Genomic DNA, 17,783 nt, shown 5'->3' with positions numbered 1-17,783 from the left:
TGTATTGCAAGGACATCAGTCACCATGATAAAAGTACAAAGTGTCTGACAAAAAAATAAGTCTGCTAGGTCCGGATCATTATGCGTCCCCCTTTCCCCTTACTTTATATTCTTGGAGAGTCTGTTTCCAGTTGCTGCGCTGGCATCTGGCTCACAGCTGGACCAGCGACTCCCACACGTGTCACGTGACCAGTGAAATGAACACCGTTAAAATGCTGTCTTGCCAATTTTGCACGTTTTTCAAAAGTTAACTCTACCCTACTGAGGCTCCCTCCATATACACCATGTAGGTCTGTATTCATTTCATGTTTTTTTCTCTCCATTTTAAACTTCGTTTTTGTTGGACCCCAGCACTGTCAGACTGCAGATTTCATACAGAAACCAGATGTTCCCGGGTTTGGCAGTGGCGCTATAAATTGTTTTGGTGACTTTCATCTGTCGTGGTAAGTATGATGACTGATGCGTAGATGTAATACTTTGTACACATATATACACTGATACAATACAAACGCTGTCATTCAATATAGGGCTCCCTGTATTATGTAAACATGCAACAGTCTGCCAATTATATGTAAATGCCATGCGTCATGGTAGGCTTTTTCATTTTTTACATGCGACAAACGTTTTCCTTCGAGGGTAAACGCATGCATGTCCGTTTTGCTGACGAAAAATGATGCATTTTCAGATGCATTTTTGCTCATTATAAACTGCACGGTGAACCAATAAATAATTACATTTGTGAAGGAGATTAAGATAGGAACATTAAGTTAGGAACACTGTTCTAATGCACACAAGACATCCTTTTCTATTTAGAAATCTTACATAAGATCCGACACGCCCTCCTATAGCCGAATTGACCAGATTTGGGGTTAGGTCCTATAGGAGAGGGTGGCAATGAAGTCGTTCTTCAAAATCATTTGGAACATTTTGGTCTGGCTTTCCATTTGCTTCTGAGGTGTCATTTGAACGCTAACTTGGAAACCGTGGTCAATTTCTGAAGACTACTGGGATATTATCTGTTCTGTTCCTTTGTCTGCTATAGGAAAATTTATGAACATTCTTGCATTAGTTCTGGAAATTGGAGGAAATTAGTTTGAATGGTTACAACTGCAGATATCACTGTAATGGAGCCTCAGATAATTTATGAATAATAAAATAAAATAAAAACAGGAAACAAAATATACAAAGTAACTGCAAATATAAATATAAAAAGTAACAACAACAACAAAAAACGTTTGCCAAATATATTTTTGTTCCTTTCCTTGCATGTTTACAATGTAATTATCGTGATTTATTTTCATATCTAGGAGTACAGCCTGCTGAAGAGATGGAGTGGAATGAATGTTGTGGACTAAAGCAAAAACCCCTCTGAGATACTGGAGTAGAAACATAAGGACCACAGAGTATTGGGTTACGGAGCATTATCCGGCAGGACCTCAGGGTCCCCCAGAAAACCTCTCAGGAATTGCTCCGCATGGATGATTGTAAAGTGGTTGTCCCACTGGCTATCATAAGGTGAATGCACCAATTTGTAAGTCGCTCTGGATAAGAGTGTCTGCTAAATGACGAAAATGTAAATGAAAATGTAATGATCAGTATTGTGAACTCTTCACAGGATGCTGTTTGGAGCTTTCTGCTCTCAGAGATCCTGAGGAAGAAGAAAATAAAAATTCATGGGAAAAGAGTTGTAAATGAAATCAGCCTTTGTAGACCTCAGAGGGAAATAGGTTCAGTGGGACACAATGAGGAGAATTCACATAAAAGGAGATGTTCTGTGCACCCTGCTCATGCTGGGGCTACTCTGTCTGCTGTTGTATGCCCACCAATGCTTCACTCCCACCTGGGACACCTGGCACTTAGAGCAGGGCTCTACAAGCTCCTGTGCTCTTCTAGGGACTCTACCAGAGAGCCACGTGACTAAACGGGTCCCCTCTACGCCCACAGATAAGACAAAGTGCCAGTCTGAGCCTCAGTCACATCCCAAGTCCAAACTTCAGTCTAAATCCAAACCTAAGACCAAATCTAAATCCAAGTCAAAGAAAGATAAGGGGACAAAGAATGTGGCCCCATCAAAGGCTGCTCCTGTTTTACCCACACAACCACCTTTTAACTTTGAGGGCTACCTAAGAGATAAGGACAATCGGGACTTCAAACTGCTGATAGACCAGCCAGGAAAATGCTCAGGCGAGCTCTACATGCTCATTACTATCAAGTCAGTAGCAGCAGACTTTGAAAGAAGGCAGGTAGTGCGGCACACCTGGGGAAGAGAGGGTGTGCTCCAGAATTTGCAGACAGTGAAGACTGTATTCCTCCTTGGGGTACCCAGGAACAAGACAGCCCTGCCTTTATGGGACCGGCTCCTTGCCTATGAGAGCCACACCTTTGGGGACATTCTCCTCTGGGACTTTGATGACACATTTTTCAATTTGACACTTAAAGAGACCCACTTCCTCCAGTGGGTGAATGACAGCTGCTCCAATGTCCAGTTCATCTTCAAAGGTGATGCTGATGTCTATGTGAATATAGACAACATTTTGCAGATGCTGAAGGGTCAGAAGCCTGATAAGGACCTCTTTGTGGGTGACATAATCCACCACGCCCGCCCCATCCGTCGGCGCAGCAGCAAGTACTTTGTGCCAGAGTTTGTGTATGGCCAGACTATGTATCCGTCATATGCAGGAGGGGGAGGCTTTGTGATGTCTGGTCACACCGCCAGGCGGCTGAGTGGAGCGTGTCAGCAGGTAGAACTATTCCCCATCGACGATGTGTTCTTAGGCATGTGCTTACAGAGAATTGGAGTGAAACCGTCACGCCATGAGGGTTTCCGTACATTTGGTATTGTGCGCCCCTCTGCTGCTCCCCACCTCCAGGTGTTTGACCCTTGTTTCTACAGGGAGCTGATGGTGGTACACAGTCTGACAGTGCCACAGATCTGGCTCATGTGGAACCTGCTGCATGACCCCCAGCTGAGCTGTCACAGTAAACTGGCCCCCACCCCGTGGCCCTTTAAGTGGAGGGGCAAGGTACTCGCGACAACAGGACAGAAGGACTCAGAGACTACAGTGGAACAGGACTATGATGGTAAAGTGTTTGTAAAGCATTGAGGGCTTTGTGTTATGTTGATTAGAGGGACTACACTGTGAAAGAGCCATTGGTATATGGAAACTGCGATTGAATGTTTGGTACAGTTATTTTTAGGTAATACAGGGGTTTTTGCTTAACAGTTTACAGCCATGGTAAATGTACCTTGTTTCTAAGAAAAAATCCTGTTTCATATATTTCTTGGAAACATCCTGGATGTAAAACTAGTTGGTAAATTTACTGTGGTGGTAATGTAAACGTGCCAGGTTGATTTTGTGCAGTTGAATATACAGTACAGTGTTGTAAATTAAGAAACTTTGGGTGCGTTCGTAAATTCACTCTGGCTATCTACTCCGATTTCATAGCACTCTCGTCTGAGTGTGTCTCAGCGCAGAATAAAAAATTGTTTCCAGCAGCACAGTTACCGTCACCAATGCTCTGGATAACAATAAAACAGCCTAACCAGCTCTGCTAGGGCGAGTAAAATGGTCAGAGTGAGGTGTTCACTCATTTGTGTCTGGAAGTAGCTAGCAAGCTAGCCAACGTTAGCCATTTAGCTTGGGTGCTTGATTGCAGTTGTGAGGTCAGAACGCTCGGATTAACCCAACTCCTCGGCCAGAGCGTACAGTGTGCGCTCTGAACGCTCAGAGAGCAAAACGCTCTGAATTTACGAACGGACTATCTGACAACGCTCTGAATTTACGAACGCCCAGAGCGCACTCTGAGTGCACTCTGGCACTCCAGATTGAATTTACGAACACACCCTTTGTGTGCGATTAAACATCAGATGATACATGTTGGTAGACTTGAAAGGGAAATTAGGGGAGACAAAGCTCAATGCATCAACTGTAGCTGAGGCAGGAAGTCCCCAAGGGACCTTATTATACAGTTGAAGTTGGAAGATTACATACACCTTAGCCAAATACATTTAAACTCAGTTTTTCACAATTCCTGACATTTAATCCTAGTAAAAATTCCCTGTTTTAGGTCAGTTAGGATCACCACTTTATTTTAAGAATGTGAAATGTCAGAATAATAGTAGAGATAATTATTTATTTAAGCTTCTTTCATCACATTCCCAGCATTGCCTTTAAATTGTTTAACTTGGGTCAAATGTTTCGGGTAGCCGTCCACAAGCTTCCCACAATAAGTTGGGTGAATTTTGGCCCATTCCTCCTGACAGAGCTGGTGTAACTGAGTCAGGTTTGTAGGCCTCCTTGCTCGCACATGCTTTTTCAGTTCTGCCCACACATTTTCTGTAGGATTGAAGTCAGAGCTTTGTGATGGCCACTCCAATACCTTGACTTTGTTGTCATACTTTGGATGTATGCTTGGGGTCATTGTCCATTTGGAAGACCCATTTGCGACCAAGCTTTAACTTCCTGACTTATGTCTTGAGATGTTGCTTCAATATATCCACATACATTTCCTTTCTCATGATGCCATTTATTTTGTGAAGTGCACCAGTTCCTCCTGCAGCAAAGCACCCCCACAGCATGATGCTGCCACCCCCGTGCTTCACGGTTGGGATGGTGTTCTTCGGCTTGCAAGCTGTCCCCTTTTTCCTCCAAACATAACGATGGTCATTATGGCCAAACAGTTCTATTTCTGTTTCATCAGACCAGAGGACATTTCTCCAAAAAGTACGATCCTTGTCCCCATGTGCAGTTGCAAAACGTAGTCTGGCTTTTTTATGCCGGTTTTGGAGCAGTGGCTTCTTCCTTGCTGAGCAGCCTTCCAGGTTATGTCGATATAGGACTCGTTTTACTGTGGATATAGATACTTTTGTACCTGTTTCTTCCAGCATCTTCACAAGGTCCTTTGCTGTTGTTCTGGGATTGATTTGCACTTTTCGCACCAAAGTACGTTCATCTCTAGGAGACAAAACACGTCTCCTTCCTGAGCGGTATGACGGCAGCGTGGTGCCATGGTGTTTATACTTGCATACTATTGTTTTTACAGATGAACGTGGTACCTTCAGGCGTTTGGAAATTGCTCCCAAGGATGAACCAGACTTGTGGAGGTCTACCATTTTTTTTCTGAGGTCTTGGCTGATTTCTTTTGATTGTCCCATGATGTCAAGCAGAGGCACTGAGTTTGAAGGTAGGCCTTGAAATACATCCACAGGTACACCTCCAATTACATTTACATCATTTAGCAGACGCTCTTATCCAGAGCGACTTACAATTGACTCAAATGATGTCAATTAGCCTATCAGAAGCTTCTAAAGCCATGACATCCTTTTCTGGAATTTTCCAAGCTGTTAAAAGGCATAAGTGAAATAATCTGTCTGTAAACAATTGTTGGAAAAATTACTTGTGTCATGCACAAAGTAGATGTCCTAACCGACTTGCCAAAACTATAGTTTGTTAACAAGACATTTGTGGAGTGGTTGAAAAACAAGTTTTAATGACTCCAACCTAAGTGTATGTAAACTTCTGACTTCAACTGCATATACTGAACAAAAATATAAACACAACAATTTCAAAGATTTTTCGGAGTTACAGTTCATATAATGAAATCAGTCAATTGAAATCAGTGCATTAGGTTCTAATCTATGGATTTCATATGACTGGGAATAAAGATATGCATCTGTTGTTCACAGATGCCTTAAAAAAAAGGTAGGGGCATGGATCAGAACACCAGTCAGTATCTGGTGTGACCACCATTTGCCTCATGCAGTGCGACACATCTCCTTCGCATAGAGTTGATCAGGCTGTTGATTGTGGCCTGTGAAATGTTGTCCCACTCCTTTTCAATGGCTGTGCGAAGTTGCTGGTATATCTGTGCATTCAAATTGCCATTGATAAAATGCAATTGTGTTTGTTGTCTGTAGCTTATGCCTGCCCATATCATAACCCCACGCCACCATGGGGCACTCTGTTCACAATGTTGACATCAGCAAACCACTCGCCAACACAACGCCATACATGTGGTCTGCGGTTGTAAGGCCGGTTGGACATACTGCCAAATTCTCTAAATCAACGTTGGAGGCGGCTTATGGTAGAGAAATTAAAATTAAATTATCTGGCAAAAGCTCTGGTGGACATTCCTGCAGTCAGCATGCCAATGTCCCCAGCACAAGGTGCACCTGTGTAATGATCATGCTGTTTAATCAGCTTCTTGATGTGCCACACCTGTCTGGTGGATGGATTATCTTGGCAAATGAGAAATGCTCACTAACAGGGATATAAACAAATTTGTGCACAACATTTTAGAGAAATAAGCTTTTTGTATGTATGGAACATTTCTGGGTTCTTATATTTCAGCTCATGAAACATGGGACCAACACTTTACATGTTGCGTTTATATTTTTGTCCAGTGTAGTTCCAGAAACCTTTCTTAGAAACGTTCCAGCAGAGGTACAAACAGTTGTACAAAGAAACAGTTTACATATTCGTGAATGTTATGTGCACAGCACCTACTTTTTTAGTTCACAATTAGCTACACTGAAGATGACAATCACCAAGCAACAAACCAAAGCCCAGAGTAAACCCTGAACAGTTAAGAAGGGTGGGGTGTGTGCTTTCATTTACAATACTTCTGATAATCAGAATCCATACATGCTGTTTCTTTTTAAACTTGTATGTTCAGTTATACCTCCAACTGTAGTCCAAATGCTGTAAGTAGACTACATGCTGTTGATATAAAAATGTAAAGCAATCAGTTAAACACTGAAATTGTCCCTGGTAGAAAACATGTGCATGTATTGTTTTTTTTGTTCTTTAAAAATAAAGAAATACAGCTCAAGACTTTTCTTGTCATATTTATTACATCAATTTTTTCATATCCTTTTTGTACACACAGTAACAGGTTTTTTTAAATGAACAAAATTCAGAATGAGCAGTTTTATCAAATTCTAAATGTTGAGTTTCAGACAGTAGATTTTATGAGGAGCTCATCTCAATCACAGCATTCTTGCATCGTTTCATTCAGGAGCATTGTGCAAGCTTTAAGCAGACCGTTCTGATTCACCATAGCTATGGTTATTGCTTTTTATGACATGCTTGATAATGTTGATCTACATGTTCTTTATTGTACAGAAGTAAAGCTATCCAAAATATAAGACACCACATTCCAATTAATTTGATTTACAAGTTGAATTAAGGATAACTCCCATTTCCAGAACTGGGTTAAATTGACTGAATCCACCAAAATAACTACTTTGGGGAATGGGGATAAAACATACAATATAAAGGGAGACAATACATAGCACTAATATGAGTATTACACTCAACTGAAGTTGTCCATTTATAATTACAGTCTTAATTAGTCATTAATTCATTCCAATGCAAAAATAGGATCAATTCAGAGAAGGAAATAAAACAGCCAAAACCAACTGATGAAAATTAAGCATTCACTTGCTCCTAGCGTTTAAAAAATATCTATGTCCACCTGAGATTGGGCAAGCACGTCCCAGCTCATTCTCAGCAGTAAAATTCCAGAAACGTTACCACAACATTGGTTGTGTTGCATTTGTTTGCTCGCTAATATAAATGCAAACTCATCTACAGGGAGTTAAATCAGATGCAACAAATCTACCAGGCCGGAAGTGCATTGCATTGTATTTGAACTCAAACAACCAGTGTGTGTAGCTCAGGTCATGAAGGGCTGGCCGATGGTGGTGGTCAGACTGATGTTAAAACCAAAGTCCTGTTGTGAGATGTTCAGTGATATATATGTTTCTGTGTTCATCAACTAGAACAAACCAAAACAATGTATTGTGCAAATCTTCCAATCAGAACGCCAGGGGTTGTTGAGAGATGAGGATTAGCCCTTCATGACTGAGCTCAGGACCTGTACTGTACATCAAGTCTTTACTCTACAACTTGTCATGTTTTTTGGAGCAAGAGGAAAATGATGGCCTATGGGTGACAGTCAGTCGATCATGTTAGCTTGTCATGCTCAGTCTTACTCAATGCTGTTCAATAGTTTCATTTACAGAGAGAAGTCAAGACAGGCTTGGTGGGAAATGAGGCACAATGTTAACAAAGCATTTTTGCTTCTCCTTTTCTTTTTTTGTATACTACTTGAACAAAGCAATGGATACAATGTTAACAACATCAACAGCAGAACAGGCTTTTGTCATCGCAACTCATGAAACAAGTCTATGTAATAAGCCTGCATCACACGCTGCAAAGCTGAGGCCTGGAGGGCTGGTCTGACTGGCAGACCAGCCACCTGTGACAGAATCCCAACATGACATACCTCTGATCTAGCACCAGTACATGATCAACCCACTATAACAGGGCGACTGACCACACACACATCCGGGGGTCCTAAACAGAGTGTACAGGGCTCCCTTCCCTATCCAACAGTAACCCATCTTTCTCTCTGATTTATCCTATCTTCAGCATCTGTCTCTAGTACAAATAGTGGTTAAAGCTGAGCTAGAGAGATGAATGAACCATTCAGGACCAGGGTTTAGGAGCGCCAGCCAGTGTTCTCTCCACTAGGGGGAGATAGACATCAAACAGAATTCCTATTTAATACAAGTGTTTTGTCTGGTGTGTGCTCTGACCTTAAAACAATTCAGGCCCACATTGTACCATTATCTGAAAATGACAAGACAAAAGAGCACACTATTTACAAATCTGTACAAACACCAAAGAGACTGCTGCTGCACATAGTCCCAAATCTACCTGCTACAGATACAGGAGACATCTTGGTAGAGTAAAAACTGAATGATAAAATATCTGCATTAAAAAGCACAAAGCAATTATAAAGAAGATTATATATTCAAGAAGTACTTAGATGAGATTAAGATTATGGTTCAGGGGCCTGCATTTAAAAAAAAGATTGTTTTAGGAGGGAATGTCTGCTCTTCTGGGCAAGAAGTGAAGTTGACAAACTAAAATGTCTGGATAACTTAAAACATGCTAAAACATCTTTGGCTAAAATGTTGGCAATTTAACAAAACATTTGTTATAAAGAATGACAGCAATGATGAAGTACATCTAAGCTGGATTAATTGAGATATTTCTTGTGAATAGAAAAAGAGATGAGGATGGGGAAATGGATGGAGAAAGGGAGCAATCATGAGAGTGCATGGGGAGGAAGGTTGTAAAGGACAGTGGTAGCAGTGGACATTGGAGGGGATGGTGTACATCTGGAAGGAAAGAATCATGGCTTTTCTCTCCAAAGTCAATTCAGGTGATAAGAGGAGCGGGAGCCTTTCCTCAGTCATCACTAATGGAAACAAAATACACAATCCTCAGTGGATAGGAGACAATAATCAAGTAAATATGGTGCATCTTAGTGCAAATGTTAAAACCGACGTTTTTATCGTTCCACGCAAAAACACAAAAACTACAAATGCATTTAGTGCTTCACCGCCTTGCAATAGGAGGTGGCTTATGCTGTGGACTTGGTCATGGCATGAGTGTATGAATGTGTGTGTGTGCCAGTATGTGTGTTTGTTCATGTGCCAAGACAGTATCCCTCACAGCATGCAAAGCACTAGGACACTCCATGGTGTGGCCAGTTTGTGCTTGCAATCTTTTACCACTCTCCTCTTAAAAACAACAACCTCTATGTTCATGCAATTGTTTGTTTCTGTGTGCATGCATTGGTTTATGTCAATGTGCATGCATGTTTGTTTCTGTATGTGTATATGTCTGTGTATGAAATGATGTACTTGATATGCAAGTGTTAGTGCTGCAGATGAGCCTGTATCCATATGCATGTGTTTTAAATCGGCAACATGAACATATAGTGGAGAAAGGATTGAAATGGTTTTGGTGTCTGTACAGGCTTTTGGTATCGGTTTCTGATGTATGTTAAGCATGTATTAAAATGTAAATTTAAAAAAACTACAGCATGCACGCAGGTGAGCATTTGTTTGTGCTCGCAGGCATCCAAATGTGCATTGATGAAACACTGTCAACACATCTAACGAGTGTTCTGATGATGAAGACCATTGGGACAGGGTGAGTCAGAGGGGGAGGGATGATGGCTGCCGTAAGGCTCCTAGCAGGGCCCTGCATGAGGCGCCCGTCACGCAGGGAAAGATGGGTCCAGAGGAGCTCCTAGCAGGCCTCTCTGGTGTGAAGATGGCAGTGGCTGAGACAGAGAGTACACTGCTGATCAGCCCAGGGCTGCCGTGGAGCGGACTGGAGAGGAGGGGAGACAGCCCTCAGGCCGGGTATGGGTTGGGGCCTGGGTTGGGTTGCTGTTCAGTGGCCGCTGGCCTCGGCTCTGGCCCGGCTGCTGGGTCTGGGGGCGCCGTACAGGGTCACTGAAGCTATGTGGTTGTTCTGCATCACCTGGGACGACAAGTTAGAACAGTTCAGATACATACCTTATATAGTTTACATACATACAGGCCTTAGTACTTCTCAATCTAATACCATCATCACTCATGTCACACACACACCAAGTGTTCTTACCTCAAAGATCATTCGCTGTAGTCCAAAACAGAATGTAGAGCCAAAGGGATTGGTGTTATTTGCCGAGGATGACCTGTGAAACAGATATTTTTTACACCTTTTTGTTAACTGCAGGGCCAGCAGTCAGTTGTCCAGTGAAAATGTTTAAACTGACAGAAGTGATGTAAATTCTAATCCAGGCATCTCTTACCTATGGAGCACGACAGGCTTCTCCATGGGGTGTCCAAGCAGCTCCTGAATCTGATCCCACTACGGGAGAAACAATCATAGTCAGTCAGGAGAACACAAACCTCCTCTGAAGTAGCTATAACGTTCACCCATAGTTACTCTTGGGGTGTTTTTCACTACTCTTGAGTGAGCAAGGCAAAGACTGAGCAGTGTAGGCATGTCTGACCTTGCTGTAGGTAGTGAGGGTGCAGTCCTCCCCATGAACGTCAGCACCTTCTGAAAGACAGACAGGGATACGTGAGGAGACTTCACAGAGGTCAGCGAGGAGACAGGCAGAGTTCACACGGAGCACCAAATACCTCAGGAAATACAATAAAATGCTGATTAGAAAACTCACCTTTCTTGATGACAAGTGGAATCTTGAAATCGCATCGATGATATCTACAGTGTTGAGTGAGACAGTTACATGTTACTGAGTGTAGTGAACAGCACTCCTGCGACTAAATTACTTCACCACTAAGGAGTTTAATAGCCTCTTTTGGCTCTACTGGAAATAATTTTTTCAAATGGATCATATGTCTGAAAATTGTATACTTGAGCCAAGGACCAATGAGGTGCCAGCTGTCTTAACTGAAGCAGATAGAGGCTTACATGTTGAAATTGTAATGGCCGGGGAAGTTAGTATGAAGGACAAACTTCTTCACCAGGTGTGTGCTAGAATCAAAGAGTAAGTCCTGGAAAGAAACAAAAAGGAACCAATCAAACTGTGGTAAGAAAGAAGCATCATCCTACATTGAATTTGAATGTCAACATAAGAAAGGCAAGCCCTCTCTAACCACCCCCTATGTAACATGAATACCCACCACCCCCAGAGTGAAGTAGTTGAAGAAGTAGTCATTGCATTTGGACGGGACCTGCTTGTGAGGCGACGGAGAGTGGATCTTCATCTGAAACAGGAAACCCAAACATGAAGAGAGCTTGTTTATCAACATAGAGGGGACCATATCAACTGAAAGGAGCAGGTCAAGGGAAAGGAAGAGACAGGAAGTAGAGGGCCAAACCTTGTCTTCGGACTTGTAGAATACTTTGTGTGGCGAGCCCAGAGCGCTCAGCACATCCTGACAGGAGTCTCCAAAGTAAATGTTCCTCTCCACGGCACGCACCTTGGCATCAGCCATCACCCCGGGCCCACATCCTGAGGAGGATAGGAACAAGACCACTCATTATACAAGCTTAATATGGCCTGGTGTTGCAAAACTGTTGGAGCACATCTTCCTCTCAGATGTTTCATTAGAACTGTATATAATACACCAAACCACAGAGACAAACAAAACAGCTGGTCTAAGGAGACATGTCTAAACACTGGATGAGGGATTGATGAGGGCATATTTTGATAGACCTCCTCCCCATCTACTAAAGGGTGTAGTAGGTTATTTGTTTAGCTCAGCCTCCCCATGGGAGGGGCATGTCAGAGGTGATATATGGTGATGAGATTAACAGGGGCTAACGTGTGGACTGAAGATAGCATGGAACGTGATAGACCTGAGGGACTGGCAGGAAAGCATTATATTGTAGCTCCAGACCATGAGGCTCTATAACAGCCATTACAACAGTACTGGAGGAATACATTAATTAAAGGGAGGAAGAGAAGAGTAGCCTTATCCAATTAGAATTGAGGACTGATTGCGCTGCAGGAGGAAAATACCTACATCCTCCAGTCCCTTCAGTGGCATGTGCTCAGGAAGCCTCAAAAGGAATACCAACCTGAACAGATTTAGCTTGGATTCCACAGTTCTGATGGTGTTGTCCTCATGGGACATGAGTGGGTTCAAATGTCCCCTTGCTAAGTACCTGCAGTGAGGAGGCGAAGTCTCAGACCAAGTGGCCCCACCCCATCCCTCAGCACATCCACACACTCTGCATAAACATTGCCAAGGAAACAGGCAAGGGGCATCACTGGGGCCCTAAGGAATTACAGAGTGAGTCATTGTCAGGTCATTACAAATGTTTTTCTGCAATCCATGATCACACATCTCTCAATACTTAATAATAAGTATTTAGATAATATCTCAAATGCATCAGATTTAAACCTAACCATAGTCAAAGGAGAAGGTGGTGTTAGTTGAAGAATTGAAGTAAACAAGCTCACCAAACACACAGTATCTTCCCCTTCACCCTATCCTCCACCTGCTTCCTCCATCTCTCCATAAACTTGCCATGCTCAACCATAATTCCAGGCCTGCTCGTGAATACATTGTGTTCTTACTTGGTGTCCTGTAGGTTGTTCCCAGTGTAGATGTACATCCGTTTCACTGTGGCCCCGTGCGGAATCTGCAGGGAGGCCAAGCCATGGGCAAAATTAGGCTGTCAAAGCAAAACAACTGGGAGTAGATTGGCGTGTGCATTTCAAAAGCTCACATTCAACACAGACACAAGTACTCACATCAACAGCTTTAGAACAATGTATTTTCATAATAAATACATACTGAGCAATTTCCTGGGCCAATTTGGTTTGTATTCCAGCATTACCAAATGCTTCAAAACCAAATACTCATGCTGTATTGGTAATGAAGCATATGTACATTCATTTGTTAATTGCCAAGGGGTCGAAAAGAGGCACAGGGGTTCTCATTATCGCTAACATAAATAATATTCTAAGACAAAAATACTAGTTCTTTATCTGGTAAACAAGGTCGATTAGGGGTTGTCAGCCAGGTAAAGTAAAGCATAGAAAATAGGTGAGGGAAACCAGTAAGGTTTGAACAAGAAGAGCAAGTTATGGAAGACATTTTCTGTGTAGCAGCTATGTCAAACAGGGTTTACCATAAAGCCAGTCAGATAAAAACAGCACACTAGGGATAAATATAGCAGGGACAGGTAATAGTCTCACCTCATACTTGGGAGCTTCATTCCATGAGTCAAGCTGGAAGGAGAAGGAGAGTCCTCGAAAGTTCAGGTGGAACAGTTGCTCTGCAGCATTGTATACTGGGGAGTGAGGAAAACATGGTCAAACACAAAAACCTTGCAGCATTCGACAGTACTATCGATAAGACAAAAAGTTGTATCTGCTGATTGTCTTTCCCTTACCTCCAGGGTGTGTGGCGCCAAAGGACTGGTCAATCTGCTCTATGGTGGGTGCTATAGCCTGAGTGTTGAAATGTACTCCACTGCAAGACAATGACACCATTTAGGCCTAGATGCTATTACAGTATATGTAGTAGCACAAAAACCCACATCCAACATAAACTGAACAATTTGCAAAACAGGTTATTCTAATGGACTACAACAAACTATTCCAGTCAGACAAACGGTCAGATACACTACATGACCAAAAGTTTGTGGACACCTGCTTGTCGAACATCTCATTCCAAAATCATGGGCATTAATATGGAGTTGGTCCCCCCCCTTTCTTCTATAACAGCCTCCACTCTTCTGGGAAGGCTTTCCACTAGATGTTGGAACATTGCTGCGGGGACTTGCTTCCATTCAGCTACAAGAGCATTAGAGAGGTCGGGCGATTAGGCCTGGCTCGCAGTCGGCGTTCCAACTCATCCCAAAGGTGAACGATGTCGTTGAGGTCAGGGCTCTGTGCATGCCAGTCAAGTTCTTCTACACCGATCTCGACAAACCATTTCTGTATGGACCTCGCTTTGTGCATGGGGGCATTGTCATGCTGAAACAGAAAAGGGCCTTCCCCAAACTGTTGTCACATAGTTGGAAGCACAGAATCGTCTAGAATGTCATTGTATGCTTTAGCGTTAAGATTTCCCTTCACTGGAACTAAGGGGCCTAGCCCGAACCATGAAAAACAGCCCCAGACCATTATTCCTCCTCCACCAAACTTTACAGTTGGCACTATGCATTCGGGCAGGTAGCGTTCTCCTGGCATCCGCCAAACCCAGATTTGTCAGTCGGACTGCCACATGGTGAAGCGTGATTCATCACTCCAGAGAAGGCGTTTCCACTGCTCCAGAGTCCAATGGCGGCGAGCTTTACACCACTCCAGCCGACACTTGGCATTGCGCATGGTGATCTTAGGCTTGTGTGTGGCTGCTCGGCCATGGAAACCCATTTCATGAAGCTCCCGACTAACAGTTATTGTGCTGACGTTGCTTCCAGAGGCAGTTTGGAACTCGGTAGTGAGTGTTGCAACCGAGGAGAGATGTTTTTTACACACTACGTGCTTCAGCACTCGCCGGTCCCGTTCTGTGAGCTTGTGTGGCCTACCACTTTGCGGCTGAGCCGTTGTTGCTCCTAGATGTTTCCACTTCACAATAACAGCACTTACAGTTGACCTGGGCAGCTCTAGCAGGGCAGAAATGACTTGTTGGAAAGGTGGCATCCTATGACGGTGCCACGTTGAAAGTCACTGAGCTTTTCAGTAAGGCCATTTTACTGCCGATGTTTGTCTATGGAGATTGCATGACTGTGTGCTCGATTGTATACATCTGTCAGCAACGAGTGTGGCTGAAATAGCCGAATCCACTAATTTGAAGGGGTGTCCACATAGTTTTGTATATATAGTGTATACATTTGCTATGACACATCTCCAGTCACACTGGTATTAGCACAAGGAACTAGAGATCACTCACCAGTATTTCAATTTAACTTTGCTCAAGTCGTATACTTCAATCACCTAAACATGAGAGTAATGAGAGACTTGATAAGTCAACATAGACAGCATTATTGTACGTAGCGCCATGATCAACCAGAGCATGTCTCCCTCACCTTCAGTCTCTGGTTACAGGCGTCAAACAGCAGTTTAATTCCATCCTGAGTCAAGTTGAGTATGAGGTCATGACTGAGTGGCATCTAGAAGCACAGAAACATAACATATAATTTCAATGGACAGTCAATCAAAAAACTGTCACATGAATCTGCCAGCCCACACCCTACATCACACACAAGAGCAGTTATCTCATCTCTTACTTGTTCACTGTAAAGAACCTGGACATTCTTGATGATGCGGCAGTGTTTCTGTAAAATGGAAATGGCCTGGGCCAATGGCATCCCTGTGACAAGAACATGGACAAGATATTAGAGATTGCTTTAGTTCTCATTTACAAATGACAAACAAACATGAAAAATGACTGACAGGGAAAACATGCATATTAGTTGAGGTGTGTGGTAGGTTGAAGAAATACCCAATAGTTTCTTCAGGAGTCACTTACCTAATGCGAATTCCCATTGTTCATTTCCTAAAGATCTTTCCGGAACAACTTCCAGATCCAGCATTGGCAAGTAGGGAGAAGGATTTTCAACAAGGTTCTCTGCCTGTGCCAGAACTGGACCTTTCTTTAATACTAGACTGCCTAATCCTTCTCTTCTTAAACACTCCTATTGTTTCTATACAACATGAAGTTAATACCACAATAAATACTTAATTCATAAACATAAATAATACGGCTTTACATAAAACACCCTGAAATATATTGACAATGAGACAAATGGTACCTTCTCAGAGACCAAGACACTAAAAATTTAGCGACGACCGATTACTGTTAGCATACTTTGAAGTGATCCTTACTGACAAGTTGCTAGCATACAGGAATTGCGCAACCAACTTGCTAAGTTACACACAAAGCCAACTGAGACATAGGTTGGTGGCTGACATGTAGCTAGCTCTACCAACAGGTCGCAGATGAGCTGACTGACTGAGTGATGCGCAAATGACGATCACACAACAACTAGACTGAAATCTTTCCACACTCGTCACTATCTAAAAAGCTCAGCTGTCTCGCTTATCGATCAGACTCTAGAGGACAACTCAGCAGGTTGACAACAATTGTCCGTGACTTGTAGTTATGCTAGCTAGCTATCGTTAACATTAGTTAGCTCCCCTGTAACGTTATTGTAATCGATATTCACGCACAATTATAAATAAATATAAAACGATCTTCAAAAAGAGGAAACCAAATACTGCAGTTCTGTCTGGCACAACATAAACAAAGAACGTCTCAAATCGTTGACTGACATTAGCTACGTTGCTATTTTCTTTTTTTTTTTTATCGAGGATTCAATAGCAATCCAGCTATGAATTGAAATTACAACGGTGTCACTTAGCTAATTTTAAAAACCTCACTATTAGTTCAAAGTCCACGAACTCCTTTTATCGTTTGATGTGTCTTTATAGTGAATTGAAGAGATGGAATAAAAACTCTCCACAAACAACAGCAACTTCCATCAAAACACATCCAGTATCAGCTGATTATTCAACTTCCTGTGCGTCGTGAAGAAACATCCACTTCCTGGTCAGCTGACCAACTGGGACGTTCTGCAGAATTTTCTTCAACATACACTACATGACCAAAAGTATGTGGACACCTGCTCGTCGAACATCTCATTCCAAAATCATGGGCATTAATATGGAGTTGGTCCCCCCTTTGCTGATATAACAGCCTCCACTCTTATGGGAAGGCTTTCCACTAGATGTTGGAACATTGCTGCAGGGACTTGCTTCCATTCAGCCACAAGAGCATTAGTGAGGTCGGGCACTGATGTTGGGTGATTAGGCCTGGCTCGCAGTTGGCGTTCTAATTCATCCCAAAGGTTTTCGATGTGGCTGAGATCAGGGCCCTGTGCAGGCCAGTCAAGTTCTTCCTCACCGATCTCAACAAACCATTTCTGTATGGACCTCACTTTGTACACGAGGGCATTGACTTGCAGGGGGGCTTCCCTAAGCCGTTGCCACAAAGTTGGCTGCACAGAATCGTCTAGAATGTCATTGTATGCTGTAGCATTAAGATTTCCCTTCACTGGAACTAAGGGGCCTAGCCCGAACCATGAAAAACTGCCCCAGACCATTATTCCTCCACCAAACTTTACAGTTGGCACAATGCATTCGGGCAAGTAGCATTCTCCTGGCATCCACCAAACCCAGATTTGTCAGTCGGCCTGCCACATGGTGAAGCGTGATTCACAGAGAAGGCGTTTCCACTGCTTCAGAGTCCAATGGCGGCGAGCTTTACAACACTCCAGCCGATGCTTGGCATTGCGTATGGTGATCTTAGGCTTGTGTGCGGCTGCTCGGCCATGGAAACCCATTTCATGAAGCTCCAGAAGAACAGTTCTTGTGCTGAAGTTGCTTCCAGAGGCAGTTTGGAACTCGGTAGTGAGTATTGCAACCGAGGACAGACAATTTTTATGC

At 42.9% G+C, this 17,783-nt stretch overlaps 2 protein-coding genes across 3 annotated transcripts; one reads left to right on the top strand and one right to left on the bottom strand.

Moving 5' to 3' along the window:
• Positions 1-240: 240 nt before the first annotated feature.
• LOC121531333 (UDP-GlcNAc:betaGal beta-1,3-N-acetylglucosaminyltransferase 9-like) lies at positions 241-3,562 on the top strand. The gene is made up of 3 exons (XM_041836568.2): positions 241-442; positions 1,307-1,514; positions 1,615-3,562. The coding sequence occupies exon 3, from the start codon at positions 1,742-1,744 to the stop codon at positions 3,101-3,103; it is 1,362 nt and encodes a 453-aa protein (XP_041692502.1). The 5' UTR covers positions 241-442; positions 1,307-1,514; positions 1,615-1,741; the 3' UTR covers positions 3,104-3,562.
• A 3,271-nt stretch (positions 3,563-6,833) lies between these two features.
• phaf1 (phagosome assembly factor 1) lies at positions 6,834-16,839 on the bottom strand. Of its 2 annotated transcripts, none has more exons than XM_041837370.2 (16): positions 15,808-16,839; positions 15,566-15,648; positions 15,365-15,448; positions 15,229-15,272; positions 13,724-13,803; positions 13,527-13,621; positions 12,903-13,000; positions 12,488-12,600; positions 11,698-11,831; positions 11,500-11,583; positions 11,288-11,370; positions 11,034-11,077; positions 10,863-10,912; positions 10,659-10,717; positions 10,469-10,541; positions 6,834-10,345 (listed from the first exon to the last, which is right to left on the bottom strand). In XM_041837370.2, exons 1-16 carry the CDS (start codon positions 15,869-15,871, stop codon positions 10,256-10,258), a joined length of 1,278 nt encoding a protein of 425 aa, XP_041693304.1. In that variant the 5' UTR covers positions 15,872-16,839; the 3' UTR covers positions 6,834-10,255. The 2 variants fall into 2 exon arrangements, with proteins under 2 accessions (XP_041693304.1, XP_041693305.1); XM_041837371.2 differs by having other exon boundaries at positions 12,903-12,967.
• Between the last annotated feature and the right edge of the window lie 944 nt (positions 16,840-17,783).

The sequence above is a fragment of the Coregonus clupeaformis genome, chromosome 19, assembly GCF_020615455.1.
Source record: "Coregonus clupeaformis isolate EN_2021a chromosome 19, ASM2061545v1, whole genome shotgun sequence".
In the NCBI taxonomy this organism is placed as follows: domain Eukaryota; kingdom Metazoa; phylum Chordata; class Actinopteri; order Salmoniformes; family Salmonidae; genus Coregonus; species Coregonus clupeaformis.
Note: the sequence above shows the minus strand (reverse complement) of the source record. Positions and strands in the feature narration are given on the sequence as shown.

Coding starts and splice junctions, on each gene's coding strand:
- LOC121531333 (XM_041836568.2), top strand. CDS start 1,742: ATGAGGAGAATTCACATAAAAGGAGATGTTCTGTGCACCCTGCTCATG.
- phaf1 (XM_041837370.2), bottom strand. CDS start 15,871: ATGCTGGATCTGGAAGTTGTTCCGGAAAGATCTTTAGGAAATGAACAA. Junction 10,718..10,862: donor CCCTCACTACCTACAGCAAG/GTCAGACATGCC, acceptor TTTCTCCCGTAG/TGGGATCAGATTCAGGAGCT. Junction 10,542..10,658: donor AAGCCTGTCGTGCTCCATAG/GTAAGAGATGCC, acceptor TCTGTTTCACAG/GTCATCCTCGGCAAATAACA.